General features: G+C 34.4%; 1 protein-coding gene across 6 annotated transcripts in view; it reads right to left on the reverse strand.

Moving 5' to 3' along the window:
• Positions 1 to 787: 787 nt before the first annotated feature.
• The window catches only part of STAG2 (STAG2 cohesin complex component), a 116,105-nt gene continuing 95,120 nt past the window's right edge, over positions 788 to 21,772 (reverse strand). For 5 of the 6 annotated variants that reach the window (XM_067723520.1, XM_067723521.1, XM_067723524.1 and 2 more), the window contains 8 exons: positions 20,717 to 20,865; positions 18,975 to 19,103; positions 15,121 to 15,344; positions 11,988 to 12,177; positions 11,787 to 11,897; positions 8,231 to 8,357; positions 7,170 to 7,247; positions 788 to 2,713 (listed from right to left, as the gene is read on the reverse strand). In XM_067723520.1, coding sequence (XP_067579621.1) covers positions 2,690 to 2,713; positions 7,170 to 7,247; positions 8,231 to 8,357; positions 11,787 to 11,897; positions 11,988 to 12,177; positions 15,121 to 15,344; positions 18,975 to 19,103; positions 20,717 to 20,865 — 1,032 coding nt within the window. In that variant the 3' untranslated portion in view covers positions 788 to 2,689. The remainder of the gene's footprint in view (positions 2,714 to 7,169; positions 7,248 to 8,230; positions 8,358 to 11,786; positions 11,898 to 11,987; positions 12,178 to 15,120; positions 15,345 to 18,974; positions 19,104 to 20,716; positions 20,866 to 21,772) is intronic. The other variant, XM_067723525.1, reaches the window with a different exon arrangement.

Below are 21,772 nucleotides of genomic sequence, written 5' to 3' on the forward strand. Positions count from 1 at the left end.
TTCAATAAAGCTGGGGGAAAAAAAAGGGTACAATGCAGGGAACTCCTTGGCGGTCCAGTGGTTAGGACTCGGTGCTTTCACTGCCATGGCCTGGGTTCAATCCCTGGCCAGGGAACTAAGACCCCACAAGCTGCGTGGCACAGCCAAAAATTTTTTTAAAAATTAAAAAAATTAAAGAGTACAATGCAAATCTTAACACGTTGAAGACTAAGAGTTTTCAGTAAGAATTCAGTTAGTAAATTCTTTTTCAATTATGGGCTTTCACTCACCTCCAAGCATCAGTCCCTTATCGAAGGGAGGTTTTACACACACACAAACTCTTTCTCTCTCTCACTCTCTAGCTCAGCACACCCTGCTGGTTTCCTTCCTAGCACTTATTACAAGTTTAATTATTTTATTTGAGTCTTTCCTTATTTGTTTGCCACAATAGATCTACGAGGGAGGGACCCTGTCTATCTTGTTCACTGCTAGATCTCTAACACATGCCTTAGCACATAGCGGGCACTCAAACGTATCCTGGATGAACAATGCAGATATTTTAAAGAGCGTTTAACTCATACCAGATAAAAATTAAAGTAATAATGGTCACAGGTTTCTATTTTAAAGTAATAACCCAATTAGGGATTTAGTCTCATTTTTAAAAAGTATGATTTATTAAAAATATAAAATGGCAATGTTTTCTATAAATTATTCCCACCCAAACATGTTAAAAGATATAACAGGTACACTTTCTAAACCATTTATAGCCACCCTCCTCCTTCAATTACAAAAGATAAAACATACAACATACTGTAGGTTTATTTTTATTCAAAAAGTTACTGTCTCAAGACATAAATACAAATCAGAAAACAGTACAATTAGGACAATAGAATGTGGAGGACAACAGGTTAGAGTAATATATAAAACATTTTTAGCTGGTTGAAAACAAAGCTGTAAGAACTGCTTTCACAAAGAAGTACTCCTTTCAAGAGTGAGAAAAAAAATCAACTTAGGTTTAAAATCATATATACAGTCCTCTCAGCAGTTCTAGTAAATGCAGTGGTGTGAAAAACAACATAGGCAATACTTTTTTGCACATAACAATATTTGTTGATGGAAAATCTGTTAGACAAGTCTGACTTCATTTGTTATTAACCATGATTTAATAAAATAATTGAATTTTATCATGATCTTTAGCTAACCTATGGTTTTTGGCTACCACAGCCCAATGCTTGTTGATTTCTGACTCTAAGAACTGGAAGCCTTTTGGTATTCACCCATCTGAAGATATTCTTGTATTGCAAGCATATTAAGGCATGGAATGATTAAAATAATATACCTCAAGAACTGAGAGACGACTGACAAAAGATAGATACACATGTAATATAAGTTAATATTTTGTTTTAAACGATGTCTAGCTGCCTAAGCCTCGCAAAATGAGTTGATGTCAAAATGGCAAGTAGCCACTTTCTGTTTTAAACTAATTTGTGAAAGGACATAAAATGAAGTTTAAAGCTTAGCTTTCAAAGAATATTATGGGTTATGAATTCTATTATCCCATCTAATTTACATACAGAGGAAATGTACTGTAACCTGTTAGAAGTATCTTTAACCTGAAGACTGCTTGCAAAGACAGATAGATAAAACAATATAAAATACAAATTTAAAAATCATTTTAAAGCATGAACACTCATGCTTTTCTATTTTTAAACATTGTTAAACTTTCAATATATTTCTGAAACCTCATAATTTTAAGTTGGAATTTAAAAGTAAGAAAAAACTAAACAAACTGCGCAATTATAAAATCAGCACCAATTTATATATATATATAATTTTATTTAAAATTTAGATCCCTATTCCCACACTCTAATAAGCTGTATAATTTTTGTTTAGAATTTTTTCTGCAAACATACTACAATAAGCTTCTTTTATTTGGAGACAAAATACAGTGGCACTACTGGAAGGAATATCACAACATTACATTTTTATCTTAAAGGACAAGCAAACTTTCAGGGTTGATAATGGGATAAGCATGTTTGAGACTGGTTACCTTCTGGCAGTTCACTGCATCTGGGTATTTCTGAAAAGTATAGAGAAGCTCTTGGATTTTAAAAATATCTTAAAATACATTTTAGATGAAAAAATTGTAAAAGTTCTGCTTATAAGTTTACTTTTCTCCACAATTACAATATTTTAAAAGAAAGCTTTGTTGATTGATGTTTCAAGCATTTAAATTTAGAATGCTAAAAACAATTCTATCCTATAATTTCAGGGTAGGGGAATAAATCCATCCTTAACTTTGTTTCTTGGATGTAAACAGAAATCCAGCAGAGGTCATCATTACTTAGTACACCCAGTAAATAAATGTGAGAGGATTCATGTCTGTACCAAATGCCTCTTCAGATTGTTATATTTTCTTTAAAAAAAGCATGAAATAATTGATTCAAAAGCCAACTAACAGCGCATAAATAAAATATTTACTTTCTAAGAAAAACTGTAGCTTATCATCAAATTGTTTACTTGTCCTTTACTTTTTTCAGGCAAACAAAACTGCCCCTCAAATGCACTTGATCTTGGTAAGTATAAGCACGTCATATTCTCCTTAGAGAAAAATCTGTACAGAATTTCACTGTATCTACCACACTTTATTTTAAAATTTCCTCTTCCACTTAGAAAATGACTTCACCACAGATTTAATTGTGTACTGGTATTAAAACATTGACACCCCAAGAACCTAATGAGAGAGAGGAAAAAAAATCTTGTTAAAATTGTCATTCATTTCTTTGTAAAATATATTACATTGATACTTGGTAATATTAAGTTTAATAACATGCTAAAAACCACTTTGAAAAATTCCCTTCTCAGATATATAATTCTAAAATTATAATTACCATTAACATATAATGAAATAACATCAGGCCTAATCACAATGCTACTTACCTCACAAATATAACTAAAAGCAAAGATCATGTCTCATTTATATGTTTATACACACCCCTAATGCCTAGATAATGCCCTGAACATAGGCACCCGACATTTGTTGAATGAACAAATGAATGTGCTTCTTGACATACACTTCTGGCACAAGATGTATGGCAAACTCAGTCATTTGCACTGTGAAGTGGGTATAGTTTTTAAAAAGGCATTTGAACATGCAGACCAAAAACATCCAAAAACAATATAAATATGTAGAAAATAGGAAGCTTTCTGGGTGAATGAACAGGACTGCAAATTTTAAGAAATCAAATAAGTAAGGTAAAATCTGAGCAAACAAAGTTATATTGATGCTTTTCATTACATTTCAGTTGGGAAAAGAATGTTAAGTAAAATCTAATAATTACTTGTCACTAACTTAAAAAAGTAATAGCAGGTAATAAATGGAGCAACTCCCTCTCGTTCATTAAATAAGAATAAGATATAACCTTCAGTTGTATATACTAAAAGTTACGCTCTTCAATTAAAATTCCAGCACTTACTATGACAATTAAGTAATATTTTAAAATACTATAATAAACTAGTAAAAAACTGATATTAAAGTCAGAGGTAATGAGCTAAGACTGAGATTACAAAGGGCTCTTGTAAATTATTAAACCTCACTTTAACAAAAGTCATAGAACTCACAAATTGTTCTGATCTGAATTGAAGGAATTGTGTATTTTCAGACCAGAAAACAAATATCTATCTCATTGCAGGCTCATTGTAGTAAATTATCAAGTAAAGTGTTTGGAATCCCCAGTAATGAAAGCAATAGAGAATTAATGTACCCCATTTCTTACCTGTCATCCACCAAAACCACCACCACTACTCACCCCTTGCCCGCCCCCACCCAAGTTTCAGGGTTCTCCTTTTTTGGTTAGAGTCAGAGTTTGGGTGATTAGAATGTTTCCACCAAAGAGGCCTAGGTGATACGTGATGTTTAAAGATCCCTTCTAGCCATAACACTCTGTGACTCTGGGTAAAGGAAGATCTAATGGTGAATGAAAGGATAAAATCTTAATTAGCAATTTTAGTGTAGAGTGTGGCATGAAGGTGAACTCAAGTTCTTTCCAAACCAAGTGCCTACCTAGAAATGGCCTGAACAGGTTTTTTTCTTTTCTCCTGTGTTTGTGCAGTCTAGGTTATAAGTAGATTCTTCTATTAGAACAGTTAAATTAGTTCAATTATACCGAACTCTTCTTTTACCAATTTTATACTACAGATAATTCTAATAAGAGTCTCAACACAGAAGAATGATATTAGTGATACTTATTCTCTTTCTGTGCTAACATAAGCTACACCTGTTTCTGGTGTTAACATTAATAACCACTTAAGCATATACTTTAAAAGTACCAATAGCAAGCTTTGGTGTGTTGAGACAATACTGGCCCACTAGTAGCAGAAAGCAACCACTGGCACAATGGGATAAACCAATGTTGACACTGTTTCCAAATATGAAACTAAATAAATAATAAATCTAGAATGTTGTATATATGCAACTCAAAACTGATCTGCTCAGAGTTTTCCTATTACCACTTCTGAATTACATGTATAACATGTTACAAAAAACACATTTAGGATTTATTTAGTATCTATACTAGGATGCTAGTATCTATAGTAGGATGCTTTGGGTTACTTCACTTAAAATTAGAGAATCTTAGAACTGAGTATAAAAGGATTTAAAGTCCCAATTTTACTATTGTTTTGATGACTCATTTATCACAGGCTTGAATAAAAACAGATGTAAGCTATTGCAGAAAAGCAAATGCAGATTTTTACATTTAAAAATTTCTATTATTCCACTTCTTAAGTTATTGTTGAGATAATGAGGTAAAGTTTAATGTATATTTTAAAACAAACTAGTATTAACTTAAATATATATACATGGTTAAAGATGTCTAAAGATACCTGCGCTTTTAAAGATATTGAGCACTCAGTTATGTGACTGCTGCCATCATGTGGTAATACTATAAAACTACAGGTACAGACGCATGTGCTCATTTTCCCAATTTTAGAAGCAGCACAACTATCCCCTTAGTTATAACATATTCAATAAACACAAGAATGCCAAAATTTTTCTATAAATAACAAATAATTATTAGGTCCCTATCTCTGGCCTCACTCAGATTATAGTTTTCCCTAAATGTTAAATGTCAAAAATATACACACATTTACATTGCTGTTCAACTACTGTAGTAACCTGAAGTGAAGGGCACCTTTTTGCAAATCTAGTAAGAGACCAAGGAAACAAATGCCTACAGTTTTCCTGACTTTAGATGAACACATGAAAAAATAAGGAGATCTTTGCCCACATCAATTTTGACTACAGTTAATCATTCCAATTTCTAAAATATTTTTCTTGGTATTTCTTCCACAGTAGTGGTAGCATGAGATTTTTAAATCAAAAGGAACTCAGGTCAAATTACTACTCTGACACTAAAGTTGTATAACTCTGAGCAAGTCACTGAACCACCTCTTCAGTCCAAGTTTGCTTGAGTGTAAAAGTGGGATCCCACCACCTTTCTTACAAGGTTGCTGATTAGATCAAACTAAATCGTGCCTAGCATAGTGTCAGGCACATAAGTTTTCAAATACCAGCTTCCATCCCTTTTCACCTCAAAGTGATAGTACAGTTGGACTAGAATACAAACCCTCTGAGAGCAGGGGGAGCATCTTATTCATTTTAGTACCAATTTCCAACTTGATAAACTGCAGAATTAATGCATTTCATTATATCTGCTTGAAAAGATTCTCTTTTATTCCTCATCACAATCACTACGTAAATGTTTTATTTAACGAACTGGAAGATACATACTCCTAGATTATCAGGGAAACCACATACTTCAATAGGCACTTAAACTACAGACTTAAGGGTAGGCCTAGGTCACCTATGTTACTCAAATTACGGTCTTGTTAGAGATGCAGAATGTCAGGCCACACTTCGGACCTACTAAAGCAGAACCTACATTTTAATAAGATCTCCAGATGATTCATATGCACCTTAGAGATTGAGAAACACTGGTTTAAAGGATCCCAAGGCTTGTCCAAAGATTTCTATACCCGCTGATCTATGAAATATTTGTCTTTTAGCTCAAATAGCTGGCCTTATTAATATAAACATGTTAGCATGAGTTAGTTTGTCAAAATTCTTCCAAGAGCTATCTGAAAGCAGATTATGAGGCAAGAAGAGGGCAAGGAGAGAATGGCAGAGATAGGGGCACAGAAGGCAGGCCTCAGAGGATGATACAACAGTCACCTGAGGCAGGAGGTGTTAGAAAGAAGGAGCATAAATGGGTAGACACCTAAAAGTGAGATAGAAGGGCACTTAACCGATTTATTAATTTGACAAATAAAACTAAATACCTACTAAGCTAGGCAAAACTCAAAATGAATAAAATCATCACTGCCTGGAGTTCAGTCTATTGAGTGGAATGTAATATCTTATTTCACTACACCAATCTGGTAGTTATCAAAATAGAAGTATATACAAAGTGTTATGGGAACTGAGAATAAAGTATCTATCTAAAAAGGTTAGGAAAAACTCCGCAGGTAATGTCCAAACTGACTACTGAAGAAAGAATTCAATACGAGTAAAAGGAAAGGGGCAATTCTGACAGAAAGAAAAGCTTTTACAAGGTCATGGAGTCATGAAAGAGCATGGTGTGTCTGAGAGAAACTATAAGATTTGAACCAAGGCATTCTCAGGGAGAACATGGTAACAGGGACTGATAGAAGAAACACAATTGACAATACCTAACAATAACCAATTATCTCAATCCCCTTATCTTTATTACCAAAGCCTCTGTTCAAGTTCTATTTTTCACCATGCCTTCATATTATGATTATGACTATTGTGATTATTTTTCTTCTCTTTCATCCTATCCAAGGAAATCTTTCTGAAACACAATTCTGATCATGCCGCTCCCTCATTCAAAATCCTTCAATATGTAACTCAAGCCTACAGGAAAAGTCCAAATTCCTTAACATATCATGTCCCAGTTGGCCAGGGATTCAAAGCTACTTTGAATCTGTTACCACCACTGCATAACCCCTCCCCAACCCTACCCCGAAATCCCTCCTGCCTGCCTCTTTTCCTCCTGTCCAGTTGTTTTTATCCATTCTCAATGTATTGTCCCAGCTCTTCAACCTCAGGCTTAGGGACTGCCTATTACTTTTGATTTTATAATCTTGAGGCATATTTAAATTAAACCTACTGATTCATCCATAATTGAAGCTGGATCAAAGAAATCAGGCTTCAGTTCTGTTCTCTCTCGTCTGTTCTTTGATGGTGGCTAAGGGAGAAAAAAGGAAGTTAGTTGACAATTGTCATACCTATAATAAGCCAAATAGTAACTGAAAATATTGAAATTATCATTAAGTGTTCACATGGTCCATGTAATTGCAATTGTACTCTACAATGTTTCAAATGCTATATATTCGAACTACAGACTGTTTAAACATGCAAAACCAATTCGTTCGTGGAAAATTATTCTTAAAGATGAAAACTGGAAAACCAATTTTTTTGTTTTACTTTAAAAATGTCTCTCTCAACTTTCCTTTCAAGATACCGAATTATGCTATTCTGAAGAGAAGCCATATTTAATTATTTCTTCCCTTTAAGGAGAATATACCAAGGTATACTGAGAAACAGAATCAGAAAACCTGGCTTATAATGAATCTCAGCTTTACTGCTTCCTAGCTTTGTCTCCTTGGATAGGCTGTCTAAGCTTCAATATCCTCAAGCCTTTCAACCTACCTCACAAAGTTGAATAAGCTGTGTGGCAAAATGAAATATGTACAAGCATTTTGTATACAATAAAGCCCTAACTGTATATATGATGTAATTATCAAAGAATATACCCTCATATATATTAAATTTCCAAGTTTAAGTATTTTACTTTATTATCTGATACGGCAGTTGATCTCAATAACAGGGTAAATCATGTTAACAATGTATTATTTTGATAATGGTAAAAAGATGGCAAATTAAAGGTGATATTATACTTAGTATACTATTAAACAAAATAAATCCTTTAAATCTATATATTCCTAAATTAATCTGAAAGTTCATCATCTTAAATTAGGACCTAACACCCCCACCAACTTCACCCTCTTCCTCAATCCCTTCTCATGTATCTAAACTCCTGGCAACTATTTTATTTAAGAATTTTGCAAAACTTACTTTTCATAGCAAGTATTTCTCTCCTCTAGTAAATATCCAACTTAATTTCCAAAAAATCTAAATAGAAAATCCTACAGAATCATTGTATCTTACCAAGTCTATATCCATGGTGTCGAAATCCATCCCCTCATTAAGATCTTCAATCCTCCCTTCTGAGGACATCATAACATCTTCAACAATTGGCTCTTCATCATCTTCCATTAGGCTTGTACCACGCCGACTAGAGAAATACAAAACAAGGTCAAGATCTGAACCAAAGTTGTGACTATTAATATATTGGCAGCAACTATGTGGCTCTGTCTATTCAAGTGTAATGGAAAATGATGGAATTAAAGGTCAGGGAAAATGATTGATTAGGCATTGATCATGTCATCAATGATGTCAAAACCCCAATGTCTAAAAATGCTAAGGAGTTATGTTTATTCGATATTACTTCAATACATTTAGCTTGATAGTTCTGATATCCCATTTAGAAGTTCAATGAGAATTTCCCACATGGGAACAGACAAGATACCTCAAATCCTTTTTGAAAGTAGGCAGGGTATAAATTAATAAACAAGTATAAAACAGAGACCAAAGAAATGACATTTTCAGAATACATGTATTTTCATGAACATATAATGTTAATTTTACCCATCACTCACTCAGTACCTAAAATGTACCAGGCACTCACTCATTCATTCACACAGTGCCTACTATGTGACAGGCTTCTACTGTGTCCTATGGATGCAAAATAAAAGATGAATAAGACATGGTTCCTGCCCTCAAGGAGCTCACAGTCTACTCTGGGAAACAGAGATAATTAATTATGACAAAGTGTGATAAATATTTCAAGAGAAATATGCCTTTAGTGATATAAAGATATACTGAAAGAAGAGATTAATTCTCCTTCAGGAAGAAATGAGCAACATCTATGCTGAAACTTGCATTCTGTATCCTATAAAACTCAAAACTGAGACATACATAGAAAAGTAAAATAAAAATTAAGAATAAAAATTCTGTTATCACATTATTATAAGGAAAAAACTCAAATTTCAAGTTCACAAATTAGCCCAGATCAGCATAAAAGAGTCAACATAATAGTGAAATTGAGGGTGACTTCTTATTCCCCAGTTTGGCTAACATTTCCTTCTTTTCTCACTCATTTAAAGATTCCACCTCAAAAATCAATTATTTATTGAATGCTAGCTTACAATTTACACAATACCATGTTGAGTCTTAAAAGATAAAGATAGCAAGATGTGATGTCTAGTCCAGACTACCTGGACAAATATGCTGACAATGGTCCCTATTTCCCAAGAGTTCTGGATAGTAAATGACAATTTTACTATATTTGGTGGAGGCAACTGTGAAGGGGATATGTGTGCTCTGGGGACCATATATTATAGAAAAACAGAAATTCATTCTGCACTTCATTTGAAGTATAAGAGAGATATATGTGATACAAACTATGAGAGAGAGAGAGAGAGAGCGCGAGAGAGGGAGGGAGAATTTGGAAGTATTTTCAGTTATAGGGCAGATACCATTACAAAACCAGTGTTGTAAAACAAAAATATTTTAAAGTCTCAAGCAATAGAACACTTATGGTACAACACCCAAAAGGATCTTCTGGTAATAATTATTTAACTGGGATAATTTCTTAGTCACCTGAGGAAGTTTATCTCTAAGAAGAATTAAAACTAACTACAAACATTGTATCTATATGAGATGATGGATGTTCACTAAACTTGTAGTAATCATTTCAGGATGTATGTAAGTCATATCATTAAGCTGAACATCTTAAACTTATACAGTGCTGTATGTCAATTTTATCTCTATAAAACTTGAAGAAACAAAGTTAATCAATCAATCTACAAACAAAAGAATAATGATAAATGGTACTGAGTAATGAGATGCTGTGGAAGATCTTGGGCACTGGTGGGAAAGTTTTCAGGGGAGACATTAAGGACCAAATGATTGCATAGCAGAATTCTGAAGTGTTTGGACTGGTGACTGGTCAGAAGCTAAGAAATCACTTGTTGAATTCAGCGTGAAATAAGAACATATATTAAAGGGAATGTGGCTATAGAAACAGAATAGGGGACAGAATCAAGAGATAGTATAGAGAATGAACATATTAGACATACTCGGATCAGAATCTATAGATGTGATAAAGTATACCTTGTCTGTAGAGGTTCTTAACACCACTACAGATAACTAATGTGAATTTAAGTAGACTACCACTCATGTGGTAAATGATCATTTCTTAAGAAATATAGGTAAAATTCTCATCACTCAAAAACCAATAAAATGAAACAAAATATAAATTTAAAAAAAGTAACAATTATTATCTCCCAGCATTAAAACATATACCACATTATGTTACAAATACAAAGCTTTCAAACTAAAAAACTTAATCAGAATCATCAGATCTTCCCCCTTTGTACCAGTCATCTAAGGACTACTTATATGCCATTTCTTTTGGAGCCAAAGCTAATAAAGATTTATAAAACTCTCATACAGATTCCAGTAAAAACAAAGTATTTGAAAATTAAACTAATTTTTCTTAGCATTGGACATTTATTCATTAATGAACATTTACTTAGTACTTTTTTTTTTTACTTAGTACTTTTTAATGTGCTGAGCACTAACAGGAAACGAAAGTAGTCCCTATTAAATGGTACAAACTATTATGTATAAAATAAGCTACAAGGATATATTGTACAACACAGGGAAATGCCAATATTTTATAATAACTATAAATGGAGTATAACCTTAAAACCTGTGAATCACTAAATTGTACACCTGTAACTTATATAATATTGTACATCAAGTATACTTCAATTAAAAAAAGAGAAAGAAAGAAAGAGGTCCCTGCCCTTAAGGAGCTCACAGTCTAGAGAAAGGGACAAATTCATAAAACAAATTACAATACAATGTGTAAGTGCTATAAGAAATAGGAGTATACACAGTGTTGTGGGAGCGTAGATGACACCACAGCTTCACATAAGGTGACACCTGAGCTTGTTCTTTTATGATGATTTTACCAGTTGCCAGGGAGTAGGATATGATACTAAAATGTAGGCAGGGGCCATATTTAGAAAGATCTTGCATGCCATGAGCTAAGGAGTTTGAACTGTATCTTGCAGGCAATGGGGATCCATGGAAAGGTTTTAAGAAAAAGAGTTACATTATCAGATTTTTATTCTAGAACAGCAATTCTTGATGGCAGTGTGAATGATGGAGTGGTGGTAAGGGGAGTGAGGGAAGGGGTTGGTGAGAGGATAAATGGGAGATTTGAGGGAAGAAAACGAGTTAGAAAGCTAATATAATAGTTCAGGTGAGAGATGAGGGCCTGAACTAAGGTAGGGATCAATTAAGATGTAACAAAACTGAATTTTTAGCTATAGTTCTGTGTACCAAAATAAACAAGGATTCATATTTAAACTTTCCCAACAGATCAACCTATGATCAGTCCTTTAGCTAACTAGTCAATATTTAACTTTAAGTTTTTATTTTCTGTTGGAAAGACCAATTTTTAGTTCCTTGATTATTTCAGCTTAGTTACTCTAGAGAGTTTGCTGAAATCTTTAGATAAGGCACACATTAAAATATGTTAAAATGAATTAGTGAACTTCCTGTACTCAGACAATAAGGCACTCTCACTTACATGGCATGCTGAAGATTAGTTCGCAGTTTAACATAGCTCATTGCTGCTCTCTCCTGCTGTTGCCTTGCTTCCTCTTGTTGTCTTTGAGCTAACATCCATGTTACCTGCGTGCTTCAAGGAGAATTTTATTCTTCTTTTAACTTAACTTTTTTCTATGTAATTAATAAAGTTATAGTACAGAAAATGATCAAATGTACTTACTTATAATCAAGAGGAGTTTGATGATGTTCAGTCTGCATTGGATAGACACTCATGAAACTGTCCTCAGGTCGTAATCTTTTAGGCTCTCTCATAATTGTTGAGGTGAGTTGTGGTGTCTGCATCATAACTGGGGTGTGCAGTGTTTGTTCTCTGCTTAGCCACATACTGTCACTACTACTGCTTTCTTCAGCTGAGAAAGAAAATTAACAGCAATGAAGTTCAGTCACTAATTTTGATTAACCAAGTGTCTGATACAATGTGTTCAGGTCAAAAATCATCTGTTTGCTCTCCACATGCTAGAGCTTGGAACAGAAGGATACAAAGGTATGTAAGGTGCAGTCCCTGCCATGCCCTTATAGCCTAGTTGTGGAAAAAGAAAACACAGGCAATTATAACACAGTGTGGTAAGTGCTAAAACAGACGGAAGCACAGGTAGAATGAGAACAATGAGAGGGATCAGAGCCAGCTACTCAGAAGTTACTTCTGACTAGAGTAGATACTGTGTGGACTGTGAAGTGTCCTAGGCAGGGGGGAGGACATAAGCAAAAGCACCGAGGCATGAAACAATGACTGAACCATACTAATTTACTGATATTCAGCAATTTTTGACCTGCAAAAATAGTAATTTCATATGGTTCAAACTAAGAGTTTAGTACTCCTGGAGTAGATGGCAAAAGGTAAGGCTGAATAAAGAGGCAGGTATCAATTTATGCAAAGTCTTATAAGCTGTGCTAAGGTGACAGGGAAGCAATGTGGTAGTTACATGTTTTAGACAAAGTATGTAGTGGTAGTGTAGAGGGTGGACTTAAGAATATGAAGACTAGTCAGAATGGCCATCATCAAAAAATCTAGAAACAATAAATGCTGGAGAGGGTGTGGAGAAAAGGGAACACTCTTGCACTGCTGGTGGGAATGTGAATTGGTTCAGCCACTATGGAGAACAGTATGGAGGTTCCTTAAAAAACTACAAATAGAACTACCATATGACCCAGCAATCCCACTACTGGGCATATACCCTGAGAAAACCGAAATTCAAAAAGAGTCATGTACCAAAATCTTCACTGCAGCTCTATTTACAATAGCCCGGAGATGGAAACAACCTAAGTGCCCATCATCGGATGAATGGATAAAGAAGATGTGGCACATATATACAATGGAATATTACTCAGCCATAAAAAGAAACGAAATTGAGCTATTTGTAATGAGGTGGATAGACCTAGAGTCTGTCATACAGAGTGAAGTAAGTCAGAAAGAGAAAGACAAATATCGTATGCTAACACATATATATGGAATTTAAGAAGAAAAAAAAATGTCATGAAGAACCTAAGGGTAAGACAGGAATAAAGACTCAGACCTACTGGAGAACGGACTTGAGGATATGGGGAGGGGGAAGGGTGAGCTGTGACAGGGCGAGAGAGAGTCATGGACATACACACACTCACAAACGTAAGGTAGATAGCTAGTGGGAAGCAGCCGCATGGCACAGGGATATCGGCTCGGTGCTTTGTGACTGCCTGGAGGGGTGGGATAGGGAGGGTGACGCAAGAGGGAAGAGATATGGGAACATATGTATATGTATAACTGATTCACTTTGTTATAAAGCAGAAACTAACACACCATTGTAAAGCAATTATACCCCAATAAAGATGTTAAAAAAAAAAAGAATATGAAGACTAGTAAGCAAACAGGCCACTTAGGAGGTTAACTGTGTAGACCAGGTGAGTTAGAGGTTCAGAACGCTTTAAAATTTATAGTGGCATGCAGGGAATACATCTTTTAATTTGATAACTTTTCTATTTAAAAAAAGGAAATTTTATTTTAACTTGCTATCAAGCCCTAACTATTTTAACTGGTCAGGGACACTGTAAGAGAGATTTCTCCACAGACTGGGATGTTGGGACTATATGACCAATCAAGTCCAAATCTAAGTTACAAGTTTAAGTTATAAGTTATGAGTTTATGCATTTATATTATTGGACAAAAAGTACTAAAACCATTAATCCATGTGGCAATTTAACAATATGGCCCCTAAAAAAATAAATAAAATTAAAATATGGCCCCCAAATCTTTGACACTCCTCACATTAACAGGTGGGGGATGATGTCCCATTCCTTTGAACCTGTGCCCTGTGATTGCTTGGTCCATAGAATATGATGGAAATTATGCTATGCCAATTCCTGGCCTTAAGAAAATGGCAGCTTCCAGAGTTCTTGTCTCTTGAGACACTTGCTCTTGGAGCCCAGTCACATGCTGTGAGAAAGCCAAATAGCCACATGGAAAGGACATGTGTAAGGTGGTCCTGGCAGACAATCCCACTGAGGTCCCAGCTGACAGCCAGTATCAGATACATCTGTAAGTGAAGATGCCTCCGTATGATTCCAGTCACTAGCCTTTGAGTATTCCTAGCGGAAGCACCAGACATCATGTCCCTGCTATGTCATAAGTTTTGGGGGTAGTTTATTACTCAGGAATAATAGCTGCAGCAAATTTTGGCAACTATGCTAATTTGTTTAAAGTTTCCTAAGGAGAGGAAAAAAGTCCCCAGACCCATTTTGAACCAACCCTGGAGTACTAAGAGTCCAAGAGATTCAAGTGTCATAATGTATTCTTAACCCTAAGATTATAGACAGCAACTTGTATTTCTGTCAAGTTCTTTATGATTAATACTCTTCTTCATAGAAATTCAAAAGTTGGGACCTCTCTGAATCTGTTGTACCACTTAAACTAGATGATTTTATCTCTTAGGTAATGATTAGCTCTAAAATATTGAGTCCATATCCCTATACATAGAGTATAGTGCAGTGATTTAAAAGCAGGTCCTCCAGAGTGAGACTGCCTGGCTCTGCTACTTAATATTGGTGTGACCTTAGGTAAAAGTTACTTAACTTCTCTGTACCAGCTTTCACATTTGAAAAATGAGTATGTACCTAAAGAGTTGTAAGAACTGAATTTATGTATCTAAAATGTTTAGAACAGTACATTTACACATAATTGGAGGACACATTGTTCAAGATATTATTTAACAACACATACCTCAAATTTAAAAATAAGGTGACCCTTAATGACAATTCAGTCATTAAGGTTTACGGTAAACATAAAGGACAAATATAAAGAGAATAAACTATATTCTTACTGAGTGCGAGCTGCATGCCTTCAACCACTTTCCGTTTTCCCGTAGATGGCTTTGATTTTTTACTCCGCACGGTTGACCCCCGACTGCTGATTCCACTAATGACTGACATGGTGTCATCATCACCACCAGCTAGCAAAGAATTTCGGTATGACATCAGTGGAAGCCACACATCTTCTCTTCGGAGGGACATCTGAAAGGTCATGAACTTTTCCAAGTAAACATACCTTGAAAAGGAGTAGAAACCATTAGCTTTGATACATTAAATTGACATAGCTTTTTTTTTTTTTTTTTTTGCTTTTTGCTTATTCCTATAGGCTCACACACTACAACGGAACATACAATGATTTAATGAGTTAAATAAAAAGTAAATTAGAATGAAAATAGTGGTTGATGGGTCTACATTTCCTCAAAGCATACAGTAACAACCGAAGGATTATTAGCGTTCTTTCTCGAGAAGTCTCTGTTTTATCCTAACATTTACAAGTCCTCTGTTAGAAGAACCTGAGTCATATTCCCGGAAAGAGGATCGGATTTAAAAATTACACAACTTGGGTTCTAGTCCCAGTTCTACCAACCCGTAGCTGTGTGAGCATAGGCATATTACTTCACTACTCAATCTAAGCCTCATCAGTACACTAATGAACAATTTTGTCTCTATCAAGATTCTCACATTAAATGAAATAATTCATAGCATTTCAGCTTATTATTTGTTGAGCATCTATGTCCCAGGCAATGGGGATAGATACAAAGGTCAATCAGATATGGTCCCTACCTGCACAATATTTTCAGCCTGATGGAAGTCATACATCTACCCTTGGATTCAAGTATCACAAGGATTTTATGACATATATAATATAGCAATCAAAAATCAACTAACATTTGTGTGACTACTGTGTGCTACGCATTTTCCTCTTGGGGTCTTTAACTTTACTCTTACAGGCTTGTGAGGGAGACATTCTCCCCATTTGACAGATAAGGAGAGAAAGGATAAGAAAAGTTAAGTAATATAACCATGGTCATAAAAATGAGAAAGCAGTATAACCATGATTCAAATCCCAGGCTTCTGACACTAAGAGTTCAGTGCTTTATTGTGTAAATTATGCTTCACACAAGTTTCATCAACTAACTGTAAAGTGCAAACCAAATTTTGCTGTCATAATAATGGTTAATTTGAATCAGTTCAGAACTACCAGTTTTGAACACCATAAGAGAAAGGGCAGGAGAGATGAGTTACAAACATACTGCTTAGTGTTAGTTGTATATATTGTAAATATATTTCAGCTACACACAGTAGTACAGTACTCATCAAAGTGTGGTCTGGAAGTTGGCTATTAGTCTGAGAACTTACCAGCCTGACACATGATGTGCAGTCTGAGACACAATATACTCACTAGTTGAGAGATTTACAACTATGTATCCACCACAAAGCTTAATAGAACATTCCAGATAAGTAGCCCTCCCTGATGCTAGTTCCCTTTGTCCTCTTTCCAGCCACAGAGGTTGCCATTAACCTGAACTTGCTATTTTTTGTCCCCATTTGTAATGTTTTAACACCTATTTGTCTGTAAACATCATAGCACAATTTTGTACTTAGCTTTTTGCACTCAACATTATAATTTTAAAATCTAACCATTTTGGAAGAGTGACGTCAGCTAACACTATAGTGGCAATCATTTTCCAATAATGTAAGTGTATCAAATCAACATGTTGTACACCTCAAACTTACACAGTATTATATGTCAACTATATCTCAATGAAGTCAGAAAAAAAAATTTTTTAAGATGAACGAGATCTGAGGGTCTAATGTATAACATGGTGGCTACAGTTGATGATACTGTGTACTTAAATAATACCATATAATTGAAATTTGCTAAAAGACTAGAGCTTAAGTGTTCTGATCAAAAAAATGGTAAATATGTGATATGATAAATACGTTAATTAACTTGATTATGGGAATCCTTCCACAATGTATATGAAATCATCATGTTGTACACTTTAAATATATTACAATTTTATGTGTCAATTATAGCTCAATAAACTTGAAAAAATTTAAGATTTTAAAAGTAGATCAATTGGATTGTGTGAATCTTATTTCAATCCCAATTCAATCAAATAAAAGTCATTGATGACATCTGATACTAGAAATTTGAACAATTAAATGGGTTTTTAATAAAATTAAGGAATTGTGTTTACTTTTAAAAATCTAACCATTTTGACCACTGTATAGTATTCCATTGTATATTAATCAATTGATACCATTTTCTAGCTGATAGATGCTCAGTCAGTTTTGAGTTTTTCCCTATTCAAACAATGCAACAGTCAAGTACTTTAATAGTTATCCTTCTACACATGTGTAAGAGTTCCCCTAGGGTATCTACCTATGAATAGAATTACTGGATCATGAGGTAGGGAGAATCTTAAACTTTACTAGACATTGCCAACTGTCTCCAAAGTGGTCTTGTACCAATTTACTCTGCCACCAGCAATGTATAAAAGCCTCTATTGCTCCACATCCTTGGCAATACTTGGCGCTATCCAATGTCTTAAGTTTTGCTAATATGCTAAGTGAGAAATGTTTTTTTATTGTTTTAATTTTTATTTCTCTAATTAATAGTGTCAATGCAATTTTGGGGGGGTGGGGGGCGCACCACACAGCTTGTGGAACCTTAGTCCCCAGACCAGGGATTGAACCCAGACCCTTGGCACTGAAAGCGCGGCATCCTAACCACTGGACCACCAGGTAATTCCTCAATGCAATTTTGAACTGGGATAAATTTATATATAATAAAATGCACAGAAATTAACAGTAAAGTTGGATCAGTTTTGCAAACGAATGCAGCCATGTAACCCATACACCTATCAAGATATGGGACATTCCTATGACCCTACAGAGTACCCTGTATCCCTTTTCCCATTCAGTCTCCCCAACCCCAAGAAGTAACCACTATTGTGATTTCTATCACCGTTCTGTCTGCTTTAGAATTTCATATAATATCTATACAATGATGTTTTTTAAAGACTTTTTTGATGTGGACCATTTTTAAAGTCTTTATGGAACTTGTTACAATACTGCTTCTTTTTTATGTTTTGGTTTTTTGGCCACAAGGCATGTGGGATCTTAGCTCCCCGACCAGGGACTGAACCCGCACCCCCAGCAGTGGAAGGTGAAGTCTTAACCACTGGACCACCAGGGAAGTCCCCAAGATCTATACAATCTTTAAAAGCAAAATACTGGTGGGCTTTCAGAAGACATTACCTATGAGTTATTCATATTCTTCTGTCTTTTTATACCTCAAAGCCCGGGGTTGGGGGGTGGGGGTGGAAGAGATGAAAGAAGATTTTGAGACTTTAATTCCATTTGTTAGGCTCTCTTAGAACATAAGTCATGATTTTAGAAGACCAAACCATAAAAGTATCCTGTTTAAATGGCCTGTTGAGAACAGGACTTGTAGTTAAAGTACAAAGATAAAAGAGGGGGACTTCTACTTTCCAGTGTAGTCATGGCTCAGGACACAGACTAAGGTGCTCCTGATGGATCAGCGATATCATTATTTGTTAAATGCTCCTTCATTAGTTAGGCTGAGCCAAGAACTCAAATAGGAATACACAAAGCATTCCAGTTACACCTCTAAAGCCTCAACTACACTGTAAGGGGAACTCACAGAATTAAAATGGAGTATTATGCATAAAACAGTTATAATCCTTAAATTATAAAATTTCTGAAGTATAAAGTTCTTTGTGCATTAATGCAATCCTACAAATCTAATCTAATCTGAGAGGGAAAGCAAGTATAACAATTAATCTTTAAGAATTCCAAAACAAAATTAAATAGAGTATTTCTAACAAATACATACACTGTTCTTTTGTCTTGTCGAAGTAGTTTAGAAGAAAATTCACTGAGAATATCAAGAAATGCCAAATTTAAAGGTGGATGGCTCTCTCCTTGTGGATTAGGCTCCTTAAAAGCAAATTCTATGCCATCTCTGCAACAAAAACAACAAAAAAAGACAAATATTTAAAGGACTACAATACAAAATTGAATAACTTAGGGAATTTCTCTATACTTCATCCCACTACTAAGATGTTTCCTTTGTCATGCATTTAATCTGAGGAATAGAGAGAATAAGGAGGCTACAGTGCGAGAATGAGCAAATATATTTACATTTTATGCCACTTTTACTTTGTTTGTTTTGGTTTTTATTTTTATTTTTTGGCGGGGGGGAGGGGCATGCTGCGCCACGTAGCTTGCAGGATCTTAGTTCCCTGACCAGGGACTGAACCCTTGCCCCAGCAGTGAAAGCGCCAAGTCCTAACCACTGGACCGCCAGGGAACTCCCAACTGTTACTTTCTTTAAAACAAAACAGACACACACATACACACACCAGCTGGTCTTTATTTAAAATGTGGTTTGGTATATCTACATTCTCTCCTCAGTTCTCTTTTCCATAGAAAATAACCCAAATCCTTTCACATAATGATCAGTACATTTTCTGTATTTTTCAAGACACAAAGGAGATCAACTATAACACATAGGATCAACTTAAAAATAATGATTCAAGACTATCTGTAATGACCCACTTAAGAGTAAAGTTTAAAAATTAAACTCCACTCAAGGCCCAGTTTATATTTATTTAACAATAAATACCTCTATTAATCAAGACAACTACCCAACATTATATATATATATATATATATGAAGTAAATAATATATTACTTCTCAAAATAATTACTACATGTGTGGTCCTTAAATATTACCTAAAATTCTCATCCATAGTATTAAAAGGCATAAAAAGAAAATTGAGACTTTTAGAGCAAAGTGAAAAGGAGAGAGTAAATTAAAGTTGAGGAAGGTATAGGACTAACAAAGAGCAGAACAATTTCTGAAGGAAGACATTTAACACTTCATAATTAAGTAAGCAACAGGAATTTTAAAAAGACACAAAACAGAGAGCTTTCAATGAAACAGAGCCCAAGCCTCTTGATTTTTCCAAAGGCAAGGCTCTTTATCCACAATAAAGACATAAAGGGTATTAATAACCACATGTTGGTTATGTTAGAGCTCTAAAATATACTTAAAAGTATAATTGATCACTAAATTACATGCCTAAAATAAAATGAGATGATTTCCAATTTTGATAAGGCAAAGAAAACATGCAGACAAAATAAAGATTGTGGCTCAAAACAAGAGAAAAGGTCACTGCAAAATAGAGAACAGAACCAGAAACAAAAAACTTGAAACAAAGAAATCAAATCTCAAAACATTATCTACCCAGCAAGAGAGATTATGACAAAAACTGTTAAGAGATTCTATAATACCTGATGAATATATGTTGCTTTTCTTCACGTAATTTATAAAGATTTTGTATGGTTTTAATTAAAGCAAAGACTTTTCTATAAAAGGTGTTTTAGTCCCAATTCATGTGTTAACAGAGATAGCACTATAACTGGTTCTTAAGAAAGGAGACATGCCACAGATTTGTAAACAAGTAATAAAGCATCAATTGAACTTGGTTATTCTAAACAAAAGAGCAAGATACAAAAAAACTTCATGATTAACAAATAAATATTTGTTTGAATAAAATATTTGGAAATTACTTGTGTAGCATAGCAATGGCCTCTCTCGTTTTCAATTGATCGAGTCCAAAAGTTAAAGCAAAACGTCGAGCAAGTTCTTTTATGCCACTGAATGTTGAGGATGACCTATCAAAATTATAGCCATTTTCCTGTATCATTTCATTAAAAAGCTGTTTGGAAAGAAAGAAAGCATGTTAAAGTTTTTTAATAACTATGGATTATTAACATCTAATTTTAAAATACTACATTTTATATTTAAAATATACTTGATGTTCTATAAATAAGGCATTGTACTTCATTCTATAACATGGATTTTTAAAAACATGATACAAATGACCAAAATTGTAGCACTTCATATATTCAGACTAGAGGTAGTTACTGACATTAGAAACTCCTTAGATTAGTTACGACAGAATTCTTTTCTGCCGGTATTAATTGGATATTAAAATAGCATATAAAAATATAAAGAAAAAGGAAACCAACTAACAACTATGTTCTTATTGACATTTAAATGATGGATCTTCACATCAAGAACTTTCATCATAAAGTTAGCAAAACAAAATACAATCTTTCAATTATCAAGCTGCCAAGATTTTAAAAAGATAATGGCTACTACTTAAGAATACAGTGCAATGGGCACAGATCTGCTGGGAACATAAACTGAGAAAACCTTTCTACAGAGCAATCTGGCAATGTGTAGTGAAAGCTTTAGAATTTTCATGCCCTTTGAGTAAGCAATTGTTATTATCAGACTTTATCCAAAAGGAATGATAACAGTAATATCTGTATACAATACGTAAGTACAAAAATGTTTGTCTTAGTGCTATTTATAATGGCAAGAATTGTAAAAAAACCTCAACATCAAACGAGAAGAGATCTTGGTTAAATTATAGTCCCTCTATAAAATGGAATACTACACAGTCATTAAAAATGCAGAGGAAAGTATTTAATGGCATGAAAGTGTTCAGGATTTATTAATATGAAAAATTCAGCATTTCAAGACAATGTGCAATATGATTTTTTATGTTTGTAAAATAAGATCTCACATAGGCATAAAAAAGATTAGGAAGTTAAAAA

This window comes from Pseudorca crassidens, chromosome X (genome assembly GCF_039906515.1).
Source record: "Pseudorca crassidens isolate mPseCra1 chromosome X, mPseCra1.hap1, whole genome shotgun sequence".
Taxonomy (NCBI): domain Eukaryota; kingdom Metazoa; phylum Chordata; class Mammalia; order Artiodactyla; family Delphinidae; genus Pseudorca; species Pseudorca crassidens.